This window comes from Rhinatrema bivittatum, chromosome 3, assembly GCF_901001135.1.
Source record: "Rhinatrema bivittatum chromosome 3, aRhiBiv1.1, whole genome shotgun sequence".
Classification (NCBI taxonomy): Eukaryota; Metazoa; Chordata; class Amphibia; order Gymnophiona; family Rhinatrematidae; genus Rhinatrema; species Rhinatrema bivittatum.
In genome coordinates, this window is record NC_042617.1 from 76,623,485 (window position 1) to 76,643,869 (window position 20,385).

Here is a 20,385-nt window from a genome sequence, read left to right on the forward strand (position 1 = left end):
GCTGTTTAGTTCCAAGGGCACACAATCGTGTTTGTAACCTTCGGGGGCTGCTCCAGCTAACCATTCACTCCCACGCTGACTCTTAATCCCTGGGGGGGGGGGATTCTTTTTACACTTATGGCCCAGATGATGAAGGAAGGTCGTCAGCACGCGTGTGCTGTACTTTAGGTGCTTCCCATGTGGTGAGAGGCTTTGAGGACTCAGGCAAGACCAGGTCTGGGTGTTTATTTAACTTTATTAATCAATAAACTTTATTTTAAGTCCATTTGTCCAAAATGATGAATATACGTCTGACTGTAGATACAGAGTTTCTTTCTGTGTAGGTAGGTGTCCTTATCACAGACTTCTGGGTAGAGCCCATGGTGATCTTAAATGTGCATAACTCTCCCAGTGGCAGTGTGGGAATCCTATTGAAGGGGTCCCCTTTGTTTTGCAAAAATCCTACCTCTAGGCATCGTCTTTCCTGTGGGCACCCAGCCTGTCCTGATTCCTTGGGTGGAAATCTGGATGGGTTCTCCTTCTTTTGTCCTTTCTTCATTTATGCTGTTCCTTTATCTTTAGCTGTTACTTCAGGTGATTTTTTTTCTTGTGGAAAAATCTGTGGGATCAGGCTATTCCTCGGCACTGCAGTCCCAGTAGGCACTTCCCCTCTAACTCACGAGTCCAAAGCTCCTTCATACATCTTCCTAAACCAGTGTTCATGCTGTCACAGATGCTTGCCACATTCAGGTTGTGAATGGGCTCACTGGTCTTCAACCTCCATTCCTTGAGCATGGCCAATGAGGATGACTTTCCACAGAGGATCAGGACGAAATCAAGTCCTCTCAAAACAGAACTCCTCTTCTAGCCTTCGCCGTCCCTCGCAGGAGGATCCATCACGGGTGCTTGCCTGCCTAGGGTTTAGAGCAGGCTCGCAGGGCTATGGTCCCCTGGTGAGAGCCCTTTTGCCCTAATGGGTGTCGGGCTCAGCAACCGATCTCTTTGTAACTTAAAGAGAAAAGGACAGTCCGGCAGGGAGTGTATGGTGAGGTATCCCCTCTGAAAGAAAACTTAAAGCAAGGCTGGGAGGCCCTACCAGAGTGTGGAAAAAAATTTACATCTTTACTCTGCAGCTGCCCTCTCTAACTGAACCCCCTGAGTGCTAAAATGGTTGGGCTGAATAACACCGAGTCACCCAATCTAAAGCTTCCTGGTGGGAGGCCCTGAAGGGATGGATGGTTCCTACTAAGGGCAGGGATGGTGGCATCTAGGGGCCAGACCCGGTAGGGGTGCCTCAAATGGATACAATTGGACATCAAAGGGCAATGGATCTCCTTAAAGCCCCATTTCATGGTAAGGCCAGGTTGTGGTCAGTTTTAGTATGGAAATGCAAGTTCTGAAGTTTTTTGCTCGGAAGAAAAATTGGAGAGATTTAAGTCTGCAACCTCTCAATCTATTTCTCGTGACAGTTCCTGGTCTCCTGTAAATTCAATTACATTTTTTAGGAATAGCTTTGTTAAAGGAACATTTCGATTCTGTTATCCTCTGTACTTTTAAATGTAAAAAAAATTGTAATCACCTTTGATTGAAGTCGCTGCGTAATATCGTACACATAAGAACATAAGAAATTGCCATGCTGGGTCAGACCAAGGGTCCATCGAGCCCAGCACCCTGTTTCCAACAGAGGCCAAACCAGGACACAAAAACCTGGCAATTACCCAAACACTAAGAAGATCCCATGCTACTGATGCAATTAATAGCAGTGGCTATTCCTTAAGTATAATTGATTAATAGCCATTAATGGACTTCTCCTGCAAGAACTTATCCAAACCTTTTTTGAACCCAGCTACACTAACTGCACTAACCACATCCTCTGGCAACAAATTCCAGAGCTTTATTGTGCATTGAGTGAAAAAGAATTTTATCCGATTAGTCTTAAATGTGCTACTTGCTAACTTCATGGAATGCCCCCTAGTCCTTCTATTATTCGAAAGTGTAAATAACCGAGTCACATCTACCCGTTCAAGACCTCTCATGATCTTAAAGACCTCTCTCATATCCCCCCTCAGCCGTCTCTTCTCCAAGCTGAACAGCCCTAACCTGTTCAGCCTTTCCTCATAGGGGAGCTGTTCCATGTGTGTTGTAATGACTGTACAAATGGATGCTGAGTTATGGCTGTTTGATGGCCATAATTCTGAACGTTTACATTTTTTTCTGTGTGTTGTATAACAACCATAACATTCCTCTAAAGAAGATTTTTCTATGCAATTTCAAGCTTTTTGAAAGGGTTTTTTTATTTTTAGTGTCCATATGGATTTCCATAGAGAGAGGATCTAACTATCCATAAGGACTAGTATCTGTCTCCAGAGGAATATTGTATTTTGGGTACATTCACATGAGTTGGCATTATGTAGTGTTCATTGCAATACTGTGCCACTAGGATCAGCATAAAAAATAAGCATTTATTGCTGTATTCATATAGAGGCTCATTTTAAAATGAGCACGCATGTGCTCATATAGACGCAAATCTGTGCACGAGCGGAGAAATTCTGGACTTTTAAATCTTGCGTGCTTATGATTTAAAATATGCTTCTAATTTTAAGAGGTTATTCCAGCAAACCTGCTTCGTGTATCTTCCATCAGACTTTGCTGGCTTTAAAGCATGCTCGCGCGAGGGACATTCCCCGTTTTCCAGTTAGTCCACCAGTTTGCCCATTCAGTCCTGAGGTCATCCAGATTCCTCCGGTTCTTTATCCTGCATTCTTCCCGGTTGATCCAGAGCCCTCACTCTGTTGTGTAAGCCTTAAAATGGAGATCTGCAGACTTGCTTCTCATCGGGAGCAGTAGTAAAGTTACGCGGCTGACAAGTTGCCACGCACTGCGGCCTCTGGTTTTAAAATACAGAGTTAAGTGTGTAACAGCCCCACCATTGCTCTGCCCCACACATAAATAGTCACTTTTAAAATCTGCGACCCACATACTCGCGCATATGGGCATTTTTGCAGAAGCAATGCTTTTAAAATCGACCCCATAATATTGCTATGAATATGTGCACTGATGCGTTCGACCCTCAAAAGGCTGGGATGTTAACTAATCATTTGCTGCCCTTAGAAGATGTACTGTGGGTTAACCATTAATTTCTCAAGCTGGTAAGCAAGCACTAATTAAAGCCCTATCATTAATGGGAAGGTGAGCTACAGTGAAGGTCCGGCATTATATCTCAAGATGCAATCATTCCTTAAAACATGCAAAACTAGGGCAGATAAAATTTGCAAGAATAAGAAATATTTGGACCTATATAAAAAACAAAACAAACAATAGGTGTATGTATGATTGTGTGTATATAAATAGATATAGATAGATAGAGATATATATTTTACTGAAAGAAATATAAACTGTTTCAGGATAAAAATTGGACAATTGTATATTATTTCTCTGTCATCACTAATGGTAAACCCGGCTCTTTCTATGTTTCTGACACAGAAATAACTTCTATGCCCTTTGATTTTCTTAATGAAGCTGCATGTACCAGTGATGAATGTCCTGTTAGGAAAGAAAGCACACGTGAACAGAGGAGAGAAATATTGTATATTAGATGAACCAGAAGACGTGCAACTTGAGAAAAGGCAGCAATCAATGTAATGGAATACTGAATGTAAAATGTGAAAGCTCAAATCATATTGCATGTCATTTATGCTTCTTTAAAGGTCCTGATCAGCCACATAGTTTATCTTGCAAACTGGAACTTGGATCAGATCAGGAAATACCATCCGACTGGCATCCGTTTGCAACTGTGCAATTTGACATGCCTGGCACCGACGCCTCAGGAGCTGAAGTGAAGTCCGTGGGCATCGACAGTGACATTCAGCCCCAAAAACACCTCGTTTACAAGACATCTTACCATTGCCAGGTATTCCCCTTCAGTCCTGCATGTACAGAGGCTGCTTTGTTTAGTAGAAAGATCTTATCTAGAATAATATGCTACCCTGAAAATGCCCCTCCCCCTCCATTTTTAATCTGCTTGAAGTTTAGTCTAGGTATTGCAGAGACCCTCCTTGGCCACAGGCCAAAGACTTCGGCTCTCTCTGGAGCTCAGTAAGAGTGTAACCTGCATCTGACCACATGCTGTCATCTTGCATGATAACTGAGGACTGTGAGCACTGCCTCCATGGCATCCTCAGTGAGCTCAAGCCTCAGAATGTTCTCCATGACCAGTCCTTAAGTATCAATAATAAGTAGTATCATTAGCAAAACTGTCATTATTATTATTTTTTAATGTAAAAATTAACATTTTGCATCCTGTGCTGATGTTTCATCACTTTGGTTTTCTGATGACCATTTACTTATATTACAACATTAAGGGGGTCATTTTTAAAACTATTTCTGCAGGTAAAATAGTGCATTACTTGCAGAAAACGTGCTTGTATAAAATTACCCATCTTTCAGGCCGATACAGAACAGTGCGCTCCGGTGGAGCTCAAATCAAATTGCAGTGGAGCGCACTGTTAACCGGCATTTGGACGCGCGTTTTTGACGCGCTAGCTTTATCCCTTATTCAGTAAGGGGTAATAGCACGTCAAAAAAGCGCGTCCAACCCCCCCCCTCCCGCGACTAATAGAGCCCGCAACATGCAAATGCATGTTGCGGGCTCTATTAGTCATTCCCGTGCGATACAGTAAGTAAAATGTGCAGCCAAGCCACACATTTTACTTTCAGAAATTAGCGCCTACCCAAAGGTAGGCGTTAATTTCTGCCGGCGCCGGGGAAGTGCACAGAAAAGCAGTAAAAACTGCTTTTCTGTGCACCCTCTGACTTAATATCATGGCGATATTAAGTCGGAGGTCCCAAAAGTAAAAAAAAATAAATTTAAAAGCAGCTTGTGGGTTGAAAACCGGACGCTCAATTTTGCAGGCGTCCGGTTTCCGAACCTGTGGCTGTCAGCGGGCTCGAGAACAAGGACATAGATCATAAAGTAAAATGAGTAAATCTGCAGTCAATGAAACCGCAAACCTCTCTGTCTCAGCCTCCAAAGGCTGCTTTAAGCTGCTTTCTAAAAACCTGGTAATTGGCGATCTCACAAATAGTAATAGGTCCCGCATTCCACGGGATTGGCCTGATTTCAGGAAAGCTTGCTTGCTTCTTCCCCTTTTGAAATTGGCGTAAAGTCCCCCGGTAATTGACTTTCAATCTGTGCAGTCAGTTACTTAACCCCCTAAATTCTGGGTGTAGTGTTACAATACCGCACTAAACAGTTATCAATGAAAAATCACTTGTTGCATAAGAATCACCGCAGCATTACTAATTAGACCTTTCACATTTGCAGTTTTTGCATCCTGATCTCTTCCTATGTTTAGGTCTCTTTTCTTTTGATTATATTGTACCTCTTATTTTTTGTACATTTTGGGGGCCATAAAGTGAGCACCTGCTACGGCTGCATTATGTATTTTTTTTTTAAATCTCCTCCTTGAGGTCCACTCTTCAGCTATGTACTCTCCATTGATTTTTCTACATTCATCGGCGTGATGTTGGCAGAGTTGTTGTGGCATCAGCATGGCAGTGATCTCTTTACTCACGGTGGGAATGGCTTTCTAAGAGGAGCTTATGACTAGGTGAAACACTAATATTTGCCTACAAATGAAATAAAAACTGAATTGTGGGGGACTGGATGGCCTAAGGGGTTTGGCACAGGAATACAAGACCTTTCACTTCCAGGTCACTGGTTCATATCCAGTTCTGATTGGCAGTGAATTGATCAGAAGTCGTTACCATCTGGAAGCTCTTTGATGGCCACTGTGAAATGAGTTGGTGGTTTCAGTTCAGTTTCCAGTGGCAGCACTTTGTGGCAAAGACATTTATAATTGCGTCCCATGTCTGGATACAGCAAAATTTCATCCCTCACCTTGGCTGCTCCTGTCTTTTGCACATCTCCCTTCCCACCCCACAATTTTGGGGCAAATGAAATGAAAATGTCATTCCTTGCCTGGCTGCTATTATCTCAACTTTCTCAGTCATTTCTCTCTCCCACTTTTTTTTGCCAAGCAAACAGAAAATCTCCTCCCTGACCTTGCAATGTACTTCAGCTCTTCTCTCTGAGCAGGGAAAGTTTTGATAGGAAAGCAGTGACATGAGCGGAATTGATGCAGGAAGCAGGTGTATTGTACAGTCGCACAGGGTTTCCGGGAATAGCGGGGTCCAATGCCGTTGCATTGACTGTGGCAGCCTTATACTGGCAGTGCCCGGCAGACAGTCTGACTGTAAACGTTGCCCTTGTAGCCACGAAAACTGAATTGCTATTTTACAGTTAGAGGTGATTTCCCAAAGCAGACTTGAGACGTGGGCAGAGCAGTGTGGCAGAGCTTGCACTGATGCTGATGTGCTGCAATTCTTGGGATTCATGGAAGACCTTTGTTGCCAGTGCACCTTCCATGAGCACTAGATTCACTTGGTTAAAAATCAAACTAGCATTTTAATGATTTTAATTTAACAGTCACCTGTGCTACTAAAAACATATTGCTAACATCACTGCTTTAAACACTTGAACCTATTAAAGTATTATTAGGAACTTGAGGGTCCCAGGTGGTAACCGGCTCAAAGTTTAATTGATAGTGAGCACAACACACTAAGCTGTGTTAGTGTACACCTAGGTCCTGATTTTCAAAAGCATTTACACGCTTAAAAATGGGTTTTACATGTCTAAATGCACATTACCCATGTAAATGGGCTTTTGAAAATTGTTACTGTGACCCCCCCCCCCCCCCCCCCCTTGGTCCAGACTATGAATTACCCTGTGCTTGGGGTGGGGAGTACCACATGAGAAATTATATTTACTAATATTTATCTTTGGGCTCGTAGCCTGACTGGGAGATGAGACAGGGTTACAGTCACCTGATACCACAATTCAGTGCTCTTCCCAAACAACCTCTCACTGGTGGCACCACAGATCAGATAAAACCATCACACCAGAATAAAACAGAAATTAGCCCTTTTACTAGTATTGTGAAAGTAGACAGTAAATCCAACCAAAATATTAAATGGGAAAAGTACAGTAGTGAAGCATAATATAAACTTGCAATTTTCTTATTTTAAATCAAGCAATGTAAAGATAACATTGGATATGGTTTATTAATCAGGGCAACCAACACACTCGTATGAATAGTATTAAAAAAAAAACCAAAACACTAATAGAGAAAGGTTGGTGGGGAAAAGCAGTGAAATTCACAATTTCAAAAATTATCTTTAACCCTATGTACTCAAAAAGGGGGGCAGATACATCACAGTTTCACCAGTTTGTAAAGGGTGCACCCTGTCCCAAATACAAAAGTTTGTGGAAAAAACAAATGGAGAAGCCCCTCTTGATGGTGGTGCTGGCTAGATGACAAACCAAATAGATGAGCACTTGGTACTAAACAGATAGTGGCCTGGTTTCAATCTTTTACAGAAAGATCAAGGTCCATCAGCTTCTTTTCCCAGCCCTATCTCATGTGGATGTACCTGCCAGAAAGGGTTTATACTTGACTTTTGGCTGAAAGGCTGAAGCAGTTAAGATGAGATACTGAATTTGTGACAAAAAGCAAGGAAATAAACCCTCTCTGTTCTCTGCTAAGATACTCCCTGCTCAAAGTTTAAATTACTTAACTCATTCTCTTGGGAGGATGATCCAGCCATGTACTCCTGGGCTTGGGTATCTCTGGAAAGGATGTCTCTCAGCTCCTGGCTCCTCTGTCCCTTGTTGGAATTTTACATGTAGCTCAGCTATGAAGAAAGAACAGATGTCTGTCTCTCTCAGCGCAGACCTCTGTCTCTCCCTCTCAATAATTAGCTCTTCAGGAGAAGAACTGATTGCAGGGCTGCCAGATGAACTCCTCTTTTCCTGGCTTCTGGCTCCAATTCCTGGCCATCCCTACCCTGCACACACAGACAGAGCCAATTAAATTGTGCCTTTTCTACCTTAAATGATCTCCCAGCATTCCTTTGGCTTCCTCCTCTGCTGGATTAGCCTGCCCTGTTCTGTGAGCAGGCTAAACAGTACAGCCCTTTTCCCAACTTGTTAACATTGTGAGTGCTGGATGCTGGTTCTTGCAGAACACTTGTCATTCACAGGAGAGCACACAGTGGTTTTTGACATTTTTATATTCCTTCACCTTGACTGTGGCGGTTTGCAGTCCCTGCAGGGTTGAAAACCCCTTTTTGACAGGTCCAAAACACATCACTTAGCTCCAGATGCAACTCAGTCCACAATGTAAGGCTCCATCACATGATAACCTCATGGGGGCATGAACCTGGTTTATAGTAGCTTGCTGCACTACAATATATACCATTGAATTGTCCACAGGATTTATTCACGTAAGTGGCTTTTAAAAATTGCTATGTTAATTTGTTTCCTTTTTTCAAGTAACTCCTTTCAAAATTTATTTAACTGACGCCAAGACTGAACCTGGCAGGGGTATGGAGTCAGGGTAAATGAGCCTGGTGGGGCCTCTCTTCCCCCTTCCCCTAATCATTTGTTTCTTTCCCTCTCCCTCCTGCTGTCAGAAGGACATCAGTACCTTACTTGTGTAACCCCATCGCACTGTGCCTTTCTTGCATGGGTAGGGCCAGAAAAAGAATTTGTAAGATCTTTGTTTCTTTTTTGTGTCCCTTTCCCTAGAGTGCGAGTCCTTTTGGTAGGGGGGGAAGATTAACTTTCAGGGCCTAGTGTGGGGGTGACTAACTTCCTGTAGGGTGGTATCCCTGTGAGAGTGGTAATTCTCTTCACTGTGGGTGCTATTTGCCAATGAATCATGCAGGCCGCACTGGGTTAGTGTCCAAAATAAAACTTTACTGAATAAACAGATGGACTGGTACAATTAAACTAATCCCAGCACAACTGTCTTTCTTCTCTTAATTACAGCCTCTATCCTCTAGCTGTGCAGGAATATTTTAAACAGGCAAGGGATCCATCCATCTTCCTGGATTAGGCAAAGTAGTAGTCCCGGTAGGCAGGGTAACCCTAAGACAGTTAGGATTTTGGCCTTCTTTGGAAGGCGTTTTCCTGTCCATGCACAGAGAATAAATCCTCTCTCTCCTTAGAGAGTGGAGACTCTTGATGGGTGTCCTCAATAAGTTTCAAAAGTCTCTTACAGTTAGTAGATCTTTTCCTTTTCAATACAATGGGAGATCCCTTTTAGGAGGGATACAAACTGGATTTGTATCTTCACAGGTCCTTAGATGGGTAGGAAGAGAGGCAGAAAAAACACTTCCTCCCAGATCGTCACAAAACAATTTCTTTTCGTCCCCAAAACGGAAATAACACCTGGAGTTGCCCCTTTCAATGGGTCACCATCTTGGAGGGCAGGTCTTTTCTACCCCTGGAGGTCCCAAACACAGGATTCCCCGTCCCCTGAATCCAGGAAAGGCCCAGGTGTCCAGCAAGGCTCCTACCATGTAAAAGTCCAGAACTCCCAAAAATTCTCATGAGGTAACCCTTACCCACCAGGGAGTGGATAGGCAGGGAAATCCACGACCTTACTCGCACACTGCCAGCCGGGAAGGCCAGAGCTCCCAAGAGTAAATCTCCAACCCTCCTCCTGCCCAGCAAACTTATACTGCCCCCAGAGCTCTTGGCTGAGCCCTGAAGTGGGACGTCCATTCCAGGACCCTCAAGGGGGGAGGGGCTGCACATGAATGGATCCTCCCCTAATTATTCCCTACCATGGCATGTCCTAGGGCTTCCTGGTATCCTGACAGGATGGTCGGGTTACACTTGCATCTGCCTTCTGTGCCGGTTTGAATTTAACGTTTTAATGCATAGTGTTGGTCGGTTCTGCAGGACTGTGCATCTCTACCTATAAAGACTTTAGACTGAAGCTGGCAAAGGAGGAGGCAGATGCAGGTTATAAGCATTGCTGTCCCACGGGTGGAAGATGATCTGACCGGGCTGGGGGGAAGGGGAGGTGGAAAACATTTAGCTGAGGTTGCCAGCTTCACCGCCGGCTGCACACTTGTTGAGAAGCACTGGGGCTAATGGACATTGGTTGCCAGGGTGATATTGAAGCATGTGGCCTGGGGCCAGTCACCCCCCCCCCCCTCTCCTGATTCACCATAAACTAGGGATGACCCTGATCAGCCCCTTTAAAGGGGAAAGAAATGAAATAGCTTTTTTTTTTTTTTTACTTGAAATTATATAATACAGTTCTACCAACATCAGTTTCAGTTGAATAAGATTTGTCTTTTTATTCCTGCTTCTGTGACCTTTTAATAACATGCTGCAACTCTTATGTTTCTCCCCCTAGATTGAAATTGAAAAGAAATGGATTAGAATTGATGGAGAAGACCCCGAGAAAGCTGGTGCCTGTATAACACAGTGACAGTGGTGGAGAATGCATTCCTGCTGCCAGCTCGTTATTAAATTTCCTTCAGAAATGTCCCGCACGGAGAAGATGACCTTATCTAGCGATGTGTAATGTAGATGGCAACGTTCTTCTGCCCTCCTGAACTGAGCTAGGAATAGTGCCGTCTTCTAGGTTTCTGCAGATGCAACAGCGTCTAAGAGCTAACAGCATTATAATCTAAACTGAATCTAATACTGTTACATACTAAAGAATCCATTATTTATGATTTAAGGTAGAATTACTGTCAAAGATTTTAAGTCATTTGATTTATGCTCTTATTATATAAATTTATCCTCTCACTAGTCTTTCAAGCAGTAGAGAAGACAAACTGTCAGCTTGCTTTTTGTATCCGCGCCCTGCAGTGGAGATGTGGGTTTGTTTTTTTTTGTTTTGGGGTTTTTTTTTCAGGAGGTTAGTGATCTGAAACCTTTTCGGCGCTTTTCAGTTCCAGGCTGGAGCTGGGGAGAAGTCATGGGTGGGGAGAGGTGGGTGGGGATGGGGGAGAGCAACCAAGGACTTAATCCCTACCTTATTGAGAATGACCTTGATCTAATAAGGAGGAGGTCAGTTTTATCAGGGCGGAAGTTGAAAAGCACTCCAAATCCAAGTGCATGCATTGAATCCCCTCTCCCTTGCTGCAAACCGTTCCTTGCCATAGTTTAGTGCTGCAGAAGTGTCAGGGCTTATGGGGCCCTGACACTTCTGCTTCCAGGCCCAGCATCATCTGCCTGCTGTTGCTGGTAGCTGCAGGAATTGCAGCATTTCTTTTGAGGGGGAGGGGAATGGATGGAAAAAAAAATCCCCAATTTTCCCAATTCCCACCCTCTTTCCTCCACCCAAGGACAGTATTTTTGATGGTGGACATTTAGGGGTAGATATTCAAAAGCCATTTAGATAGATAACTGAAATGGCATCCATCTAAATAGTTTAGCTGTGATATTTGGTGACTTATCTAGCTAAAATATAGCCATATAACTCTTCATACGGCTAAACTTTAGCCAGACATGTTGGGGGCATTGCGGGGAGGAGCAGAGGTAGCCGGTTAGTTAACCTAACTCTGGCCTTGCTGCAGGCAGGTCTAAAGTTAGCCGGATGTACCTACTTGGCTAACTTTTAAGATAGCTGGGTACAATCAGCGGTACGGCCATAGTGCTGAAAATCCAGGTTAGCTGGCTAGGTCTATCCGGCTAACTTATCTAGCCCCTCAGCGGCTGAATATGGGACCCCTTGGTGTTTTTCAGGACTTATTCCAAAGCCCCCTGAAAAAGCCATACTACAGCAGCAAAGCAAACACAAAAACTCTTACCATAACCTGCCTGGAGCTCCTAATTGTAAAAATGTTGGCATTTACTCCAGCACTGTGATCCCACAGGATGTGGGAAGGTGTGATTCATGGGGCTACAGAACAGCTGTGTGGGGGGGCAGCTTTTGAAAATAAGCATTAGTCTTATTTTAGATTTTTTTGTACAGCACCAAGCTGCTTAACTACTTTTATCTGCCAGCAAGAGAAGGGAGTTGACTGTAAGTCTGCCATTTACATTTCCTGTAAGTCAAGGGGGGCCAGGTTAAATGACAACTGTGTGCACTTCTTATTGTGTTCTAAAAAGAAAATGTGACCAGTGCTGTATCACACTTCAACAAGGATTTGCCTAACCCTGTGCCTATGGAAGTGAAATCTTATCCACCTTGAGCTGGTTGGCTTTGCTGGTGCTCTCTCTCGTATTCTGCCTCTCTAATCCCCTTTAGGATGCGGTTTCCATGAGATCCTGACTTTTACCCGTGCCTGTTTAATCTACGGGGAAGCCGGCATTGTTACTGTGCACGCTACTCCTCTTCCTTAGGTAAATGGGGGACTTCACGTGCCAGACCTGTCAGTCTTTTGCCTTTCTCAAGCGGAAAGTAGACAAGCCACCCGGAAGTGGAGAAAGTACTTTGTGTCTTGAGCCTAAATCACGTTCACTTTGCCCATCCCTGATCTGTACTGAGGGCATTTTGAAATGATACATGCGGGTGGCGAAACACAGGTCAGTCAAAATAAATGAAATGGTTAAGTAAAAATTTACAAATACACACAGAACATGAAATTGACAAACTTCTTAATAGGTAACCATTGATAAAAGGAAAACCATGAAAACAATGAATGTGAATTGTGGAATATTAGTGACAGTACAAACAGGGTTGTAAGCACCTGTTAGCTTTGGGCATTTTCTTAAGAAAGAGAATTATGACAACCTAGCTGGCATCAAGCTGGTGAGAAAAGCAGTAGCACGGTCAATACACAGTGATCATAAACTGAGACAGTGCTTGCATTTTATCTCAATTTTTGCATATCTGTTTCTTCCTGCGTAGATTGATTTGCACGTTCCTAACCTGGCAGTAGTTTCTCATAACCCAAACAGCTACCGTCTAGACTCTTCCCAGCCACACGAGAGAAGCAGATGGGGCAAAGACATGAGAGATCAATGTAATTAATAGTTGGAAATATGTATTCACTAGAAACTGAAATAATGTCAAGTTATCAGCTGAGCGGGGATTAGGTGTGCCGTATGATAAGGAGCCCAAGAAGTTTAAAGTGAATTTAGGGGATGTTGGGCTTGCACGCACTGAGCGGATTTTAAAAGCCGGCTGGATATGCGCTTAAATGCCGTTGCGCGCACATCTCGGAATTTCTCAAAAAGGGGGCGGGGCATGGGCAGCATGTGGACATTTTGGGACTCTAACCATAAATTTGTGCGTAAATTCTTACACGATCCAATGTGGGCCGAGGTCCCCTGCCGCATAACTACTTTTGCTATGGGTGGCGTGTAAGTAAAAAAAAAACCCCCAGCAAGCCCTTTCAGAGGGGTGTAAAATGGTGCACAGGCTATCAAATCAGGAGGTTCTAGAGGACCAGTCTGTGAACTGGGCAAACTGGGGAGGAACTGGTAAAACAGGCAATGGCGCCGGTACACATCCCTTTTAAAATCCCCCCCCCCCCCACACACTTACGTAGAGAAGTGGGACTTGTGCATGCGCCCGCTTAAAATTCAGCGCACGTGTGCATGCAGCCAGGCTATTTAATAACGTGCATGTATACGCGTGTATGTTTTAAAATAGCTGCGTCCCTGGGCGGAGGCTGACAAACTTGTGCCCGTGTGTACCTGCGTGCCGGTTTCAGACTTACTGTTCCTTTATAGCATGGCCTGCCTCGTTCATAGAAATCCGGTTTCATTACCAAGTTGTACTACACTATAGAAAGTATTTTAACGTATTTCTAGAAATATATTGCTTGCAAAATGCAAATACATGTAGTCTGAAAGTGTGCTTGCGCTTTCAAAACTGAGAGCTGTGTGTGTGTGTGTGTGGCACACAGACCGGCTATCCATTCATTTCACCCCTAATGTGCTGTATACATACTGAGCACGATACTAAAAATGGACTTAGCCGGTTAAGTCCAATTGATCCGGCTAAGCGGTGCTGCTGAATATCTGGCTTTGATCAGTGGTCGACACTTAGCCAGATAAGTCACTTATCCGGCCAAGTATTTAAGCCGGATAACTCGAGGCAGGGAATTGGTGAATCAGGGAGGAGTTGAGTTAGTCTGGCGAACTGTGGTTGGCCTATAAACCTGTCCCTAAAGTTAGCTGGATAAACTTATCCAGCTAACTTTAGGGTCTCTGGGTATATTCAGCGGCAGAGATGCACCGCTGATTGTACCGTGTTAATTAGCCCGATAAGTTTATCCAGCCAACTAGCAAAGCTGCACGGCAGTTGGATATGGGCCCCGCTGTGCATCAGAAAGATATTTATGTGTCTGGCTCACTGAATTGGAGCTGTGGTGAGTTTTAGCATAACCTCTGCAGCACAGCGCTGTTCACCGGAGCAGTTAGGAACAAAGATTTATGTGACCCAATTCACAACAAACTACATAAGGCAGCAGTTTCGCTGGCACTTCTTCCTGGAAAGTCAGAGTAATGTAAATAAAGATCAGATTTAAGGCTTGGAGAAAAGTCCATCTGCTTTTCATGCAGTCATGTGCAAGATTTCCCCTAGTGCCAAATAAACGCTGTGGACAAAACTTGGGCAGTTTGAGCTGTGGCAGTTCTGTCAGTGGCATAAATTCCACCCTCTGCAGTGAAGGAGGCCAAGGAGGAAGGGGGTGCTGATCATCACAGGATCGGCTTTTGCATCTGCATCTGCTGCTGCTCCCTCCAGGGGGATCCTCCACCCCATCCCCCAAGCACTGAAGACCCTCTTCAAAATTGTTGCTTGTGGATTCTTAATTTTGAGTTTACAACATTCTCAGTTTTTGTGCAGTTTCTTAATGAAAACTGATTTACAGAGGGTCTCTCTGTTCAACAATATGCACAGTAAAAGCCCCATTATCTGCTTTGCATGCAGGCCTGGATTTGTCAATAGGGCACGCTGGGCCCATGCCTAGGGCGGCAAAATTCTGTGGGGTGGGGGGCAGGAGGCTGGAGGCTGGCTGAATGTCAGCAGAGAACAGGCCCCTGCTTCCCGATCCAGCACCTCCCTTCCCAGGCAGCAGGCAGGAAACAAAATGGCAGGGGGGTGAGCCTGGAAGACTAAGAGCAAAGCTAGGGATCATTTTGGTAAGATTAGAAGGTGCTGAATGGGGATCATTAAAGGTGGGTAAAGAGGCTGAGGAATGAGAGTAGATCAGATGGGGGGAAGGGGGGCTGTGTGTGTGTGAGAGAGAGAGAGAAGGGATCGGTGCTGGTGTGTGTGTGCCAGATTGAGAGGTTAGAGAAGAGCTGTAGGGGGGAGCAGGACCAGGACATAGTACCTGCCTCCCCTGCCCGCTGCAATTTATTATCTCGCTGTTTCTTGATCTGAGATTCTGTCCCCCAGGTCGTGGAACCCACCCCCAGCAGGTTCTAATCCCTTTCTGAATCTCAGAACCTCCATCCCTCTCCTCTTTTTCTCCTCTCCCAGAACCCTGATGTCCCCCTTTCTTCCACTTCCCATCCTCCCCATCCCTTTCTACTTCTCTTCCCCCCCCTGCCCCATCCTCTTTCCTTCTCATAATCCTTCCTCCCATCCCCGGTCGTTTTACCTTCTCTTCACCCTATTCCTTGTCCTCCTCCTTTTCTCTCCCCATCCCTCCTCTTTCGCCCATCCCCGAGATCTCGTCTCTGTACGGATACTTAAAATCCCTTTTCCTCCCCCAATAAAAAAAAATAAATTATACAGACACAAGCAAGGTTGAAAATTACTTAATTTTTATAATACAAAAGATGGAAATGTTTGCCAGTCAGCTTCAGATTTTTCCAGTTTTTGCCACAGAATCTAAGCCTGAGCTGCGGTAGCAAAAACTGTGGGACTGTGCCTCACAGCTCCTGCTCACTTTTGGCTGACCTTACTGGGGAGTGGGAGGGTGGGAACGGTGCCTAGGGGTGGCAAACTCCTGAATCCCTCTCTGTATGCATGGAGAAGAGGCAGTGCTAGTTGGGTTAATCAAATATATGGATTATCTGAGAGCCCTCGGCTTCCTGCAACAAGAGGGGAGGGGGCTGATGCAGAAGTGGACCGAACACAAAGCAGAGGAAAGCTACTGGGGGGTCGGTAAACCAGCAACTCCACTTCGCACCCCCACCAAATACCCGGGCAAGATGCAGCTATCTGATCGTTCCAGATAGTTAACGTGCTGGGACTGGGCTTTTACTGTACGGTCAAAAAGTGTTTCTATAGTGACATTTCGCTGGAGCAAACATTGACATGAGAGAGGAAGCCTGGGTTCTGCTCTGCTTTGTGCACATCTCTAAGGAGGATGATATAATTTGATAGCTTTATTAACCAAACCATTAATTGTTCACATTTCAGAAATGTTTTCATCCTTGTATACAGCAGTTTCAAGAAGAAATGACTCAGATATTTGAAATTTAATTTTTTTTAAATAAAACTTTAGAATTACCCAAATTTCACTACAGTACAAGGAGGTGGGATTGGTTGTTTAGGAGGAGCATTTCAAACATTTGACTCCTAATATCTTCTCTGGAAAAATAAAAAATTCAGCATTGAAAGGAGGACATTTTATGTGGATATTTGATGGCTTTCAGTGGAAACAGATTTATTCCTTCCTCTTGCTTACTACTGGTGAAAATCTGTTAGTGATCCCAGCTGGGATAATAACTCCCTGGTTTTGGACATTAGGCTACCTGTAAGAGGCAGCCATGAGAAGAAACAATTCCACATGAAATTTTTTCCACAAACTTTAAGTATAATTTGTCTTCTTTTTGCAAGATTTAAAAAAACCATTTGAAGTCTTGCATTTTGTGTTGCAGAGATTTGGCAATGTGACTTTTTAATCTGAACGTCATCATTTTTTCCCCATTTCTGAGATTATTTTGCAACAGACTTAAATCCTGCCACAGTTGCTCACAGTTTTGCAGTGTTGTCCAAGCCAGAAATGCATCCCAAAGTACTTAACTCCATGTAGGAATTCTGTTCAGAGAAAGTGCAAACAAAAATCTAACAGTTTTTTACATTTTTCTCTCCACATATTTACTACACAAGGGCACTGACTGATGCAATTTCAGTTGTTGAACAAGTGGGAATTGTGAGGAAGAGTTTGGCTGGGCTACTGTTGACTTTCCATGTTGGGTTTTTTCCCCCCTTTTAAGAACAGTCACAGCAAACATTCTCTGAGAATTAGCAGATTGAGACAGGGGCGGATCGGGCATCCCCCCGGTGGGCCGGTTGTTCTAGTCACGTGGTCTGCCGAGCACGGCTGTGACAGAGCCGCGCTCGGCAGACCATGTGGTATCTCCTGGGCCAGCCTGGACGGCTAATCCCCGGGCCGGCTGTCATCGGGAATCCGCTCCTGGCTTGAGATTTGCTGGGGTCAGGAAAAATTTGAGTGAGTTTGAAAGACAGCAACGTGCTGGAATGTCCAATATATAGATCTTTTCATTGTCAGCAGATAGAGTTCAACATGGTTGGCCTTGAGGGCAATGCACAGACATGAGTGGCAAGCAGATGAGAGCATGCCATGCTTTCGGATGTTTTAATTCAGATGAGTGTTGATGTGCTACAGTATTTCTAAACACACAAGTTCAACAAAATCTGCTTTAAAAAAAATTGTTTGTTGCACTCTGCTTATGTACAACATTGAAACCATTGTTTCACAGTAATTAGCTCTCACTTAGTTTTTAAATAATTGAATCAATGTTGTCATGCTTAACTCAAAATATTGCTTTATGCACTGTCAATTTAAGTGCAGGAGATCAGGCTATTAATTTTGTAACAAGGCATTCTGTAAATTGTGTATTGATTCATTTAATTAAAAGTTGTATTTCAGACTATCATTATTCTTTCTTTTTTCCCCTTGGATTATAATTTATTTTCCTGCAGCTGATTTTGAAAGAGTGGATTTAGATTAGGTGAAAAATACATTGAATGGAATTCACAAGTACAATGCCAGCTTGCTGTGTTATGTGAGTACGGCAGTATATTATTAAATGGCCTTTAACAATGAGCAGTATATGGGGTAGATTCATCCAAATTTGGAATCTAGAAAATTTACATCCAAAGCTGGTTAGCTTTAGCAAATAAAAAAAAAAAAAAAAGAAACAAAGCTGTTAACTCAGAAGCCCTACATGGCTTAGGGCAACCAAATAAAAGTCTTTTACATTTGGGCCGCTACAGTAAAACCTTCCGGGAGATCCGGCACTCCAATGCGAGCGCCCGCTCTCCCAACGCGCGCCCAGGCCACTCTTCTGGGTGCGCGATCAATTATTTAAATGAAGGCCCACGGGAAAAGGAGGCACTAGGGACACTAGTGTGTCCCAAGTGCCTTCTGTTTGACAGAAGCGACAGCTGTCAGCAGGTTTGACAGCCGACGCTCAATTTTACCAGCGTCTGTTCTCAAACACCGCTGACAGCCACGGGTTCGGAAAACGGATGCCAGCTAAATTGAGCGTCCGTCTTCCAGCCGCGGGCCGATTTTTAATTATTTTTTTTTAAATTTTAAATTTTTTTTTAAATTTGGGGCCTCCGACTTAATCTCAAAGCTGCACACCTCAACGTCACCCGCAAACGAGCCATAACAATAGCGGGCCCCACCTTATGGAACACCCTCCCCACCTGTCTCAGAAACGAACCTTCACTGCAAGTCTTCAAAAAACACCTCAAAACATGGCTATTTTTAAAAGCTTTCCCACCCGACACATAACCCGCCCAATTGCACCATCCACTCCATGCCCCCTCCACAAGCATCTCGCCCCACACCTTTCCCTCCCTACACAAGCATCTCCCACCACCCTTTCCCTCCCTATCACTACCTTCCTCCCACACATCCCTTTCTCTCCCCTCCCCCCTCTACACTCCCTGCTCTCCTTACCATAATTTATCCTCATCAACAAGCCATTTATGTACATATGTTATATACTATAGTCTAATGTTCCATGTACTCCTGTTAGTTCTGTTACAACTTGTTATATTTATTACCATGTTATAATGTAAAATATTCTTGTTATATTTATTACCATGTTATAATGTAAAATATTCTTATATCTATTTAATACCATGTTATAATGTAAAATAGGGCTGTTACCACCCTATTCCTTTAGTTATCTGGAAACCGATGTGATATCTCGATCGAATGTCGGTATACAAAATAAATAAATAAATAAATAAATATTAAGTCAGAGGGTGTACAGAAAAGCATTTTTTTCTGCTTTCCCAGTGCCGGCAGAAATTAAAATGTGCAAGGCCCATCAACATGCATTTGCATGTTGTGGGCACTATTAGTTTCGGGGGGGTTGGCTGCGTGGGGTAAAAATAGCGAGTCGAAATAGCGCAGACAATCGTGGGCTAACAGTGCGCTCCACCTGATTGTGTTTTAGGATGTATAGGCCTGATTGTGTTTTAGCATGATCTCATATAGTGTGATGACCCTCTTTTCATCTCTTCTCTAGCATGCAGCCTAAATCTCGTGACATCACCAAAATCTAGAATTAGGTAGAAGTGGCCAACTAAGCATGTTCATTCTGCGATGGCTCCACATCAAAATATGATGGGAGAAAGTCCATATGGTCTATCTAGTCTTCCCATCCATACCAACTATTCAGCTGCACAATCCCTACCACTCCGTCAGATATACCCTGTGTTCATCACATGCTTTCTTGAATTCGGATACTATCCTTATCTCCACTACCTCCACTGGAAGGCTGTTCCATGCATCCACCATCCTCTTGGTAGAGAAATATTTCCTTAGATTACTCTTGAGTCGGTCAATTCAGATGAATGCACCTGCCTGAGCTCCTGAGTCCCACTCCCCTTATCTTGTTCATTTTTTGTTTTGTTATTCCTAATTTTTATGGACAAAAAGCATAAAGGCAAAGTATGGGCTTACCTTACAGTGACTTCAGCATCTTTTGGTGGAACACTCGACTTTTGGGTCTCGACAGCTGCAAGTTCTTGAGAAAGATCTAGTGCTGCTGTGATGACACGTGAATGATTCTAGCTTCTTGTTCACTACAGAGGCTTGTAGTCCACGGCCGCTGCCCGATTAATTTCTGTGCATTGAATCAAAGGAGTTGGCACCTCTGCCTGTGGAGGAGGTGGTTGCCGGCAGTCCTGGAGTCCTGTACTCGAAGTCTCTGAAATGTGGGGTCGAAGATCTGGGGAGTTTGCTGGAACCATACGTGCTGCTGGCTCAGGTTGAATCACTGATGGAGCAGGAAGAGCAAGCAGTGCTAAAAATATATCTTTAAGGCCCTTTTGAGAAGTGTTGTACTAGCACCGGTCCAGCTCCCTTGCGTAGGATTACCCCAAATTAAGATGGTAGCAAAACCATTAACTATGGAAGACTCTGCAGCCTGTTTGGCTAGAGTGGAAGAACTGGGTCAAGCTCACTCTTGCAGTTTTGTTCTTTCACCTCTCAAGTTTCCTGCAAGTTTCAAGAGCATGAGGAGCAGCTGGAACATCATACCACTCAGCTAAATTTTTTGTCTGCTCAAATTAGTTCCCTACAAGAGTCTAAACTTGTGTCTCTTAAGGAGAATGCTTATTTGAATTGTAGACTCGAGGTTTT

General features: G+C 43.9%; 1 protein-coding gene across 2 annotated transcripts in view; it reads left to right on the forward strand.

Annotated features, from left to right (window-relative positions):
• The window catches only part of LOC115086921 (stonin-1-like), a 76,034-nt gene extending 58,081 nt beyond the window's left edge, over positions 1–17,953 (forward strand). For both annotated transcript variants that reach the window (XM_029593393.1, XM_029593394.1), the window contains 2 exons: positions 3,687–3,889; positions 10,251–17,953. In XM_029593393.1, the coding sequence (XP_029449253.1) occupies positions 3,687–3,889; positions 10,251–10,325 (278 nt within the window). In that variant the 3' untranslated portion in view covers positions 10,326–17,953. The remainder of the gene's footprint in view (positions 1–3,686; positions 3,890–10,250) is intronic.
• Positions 17,954–20,385: the final 2,432 nt, after the last annotated feature.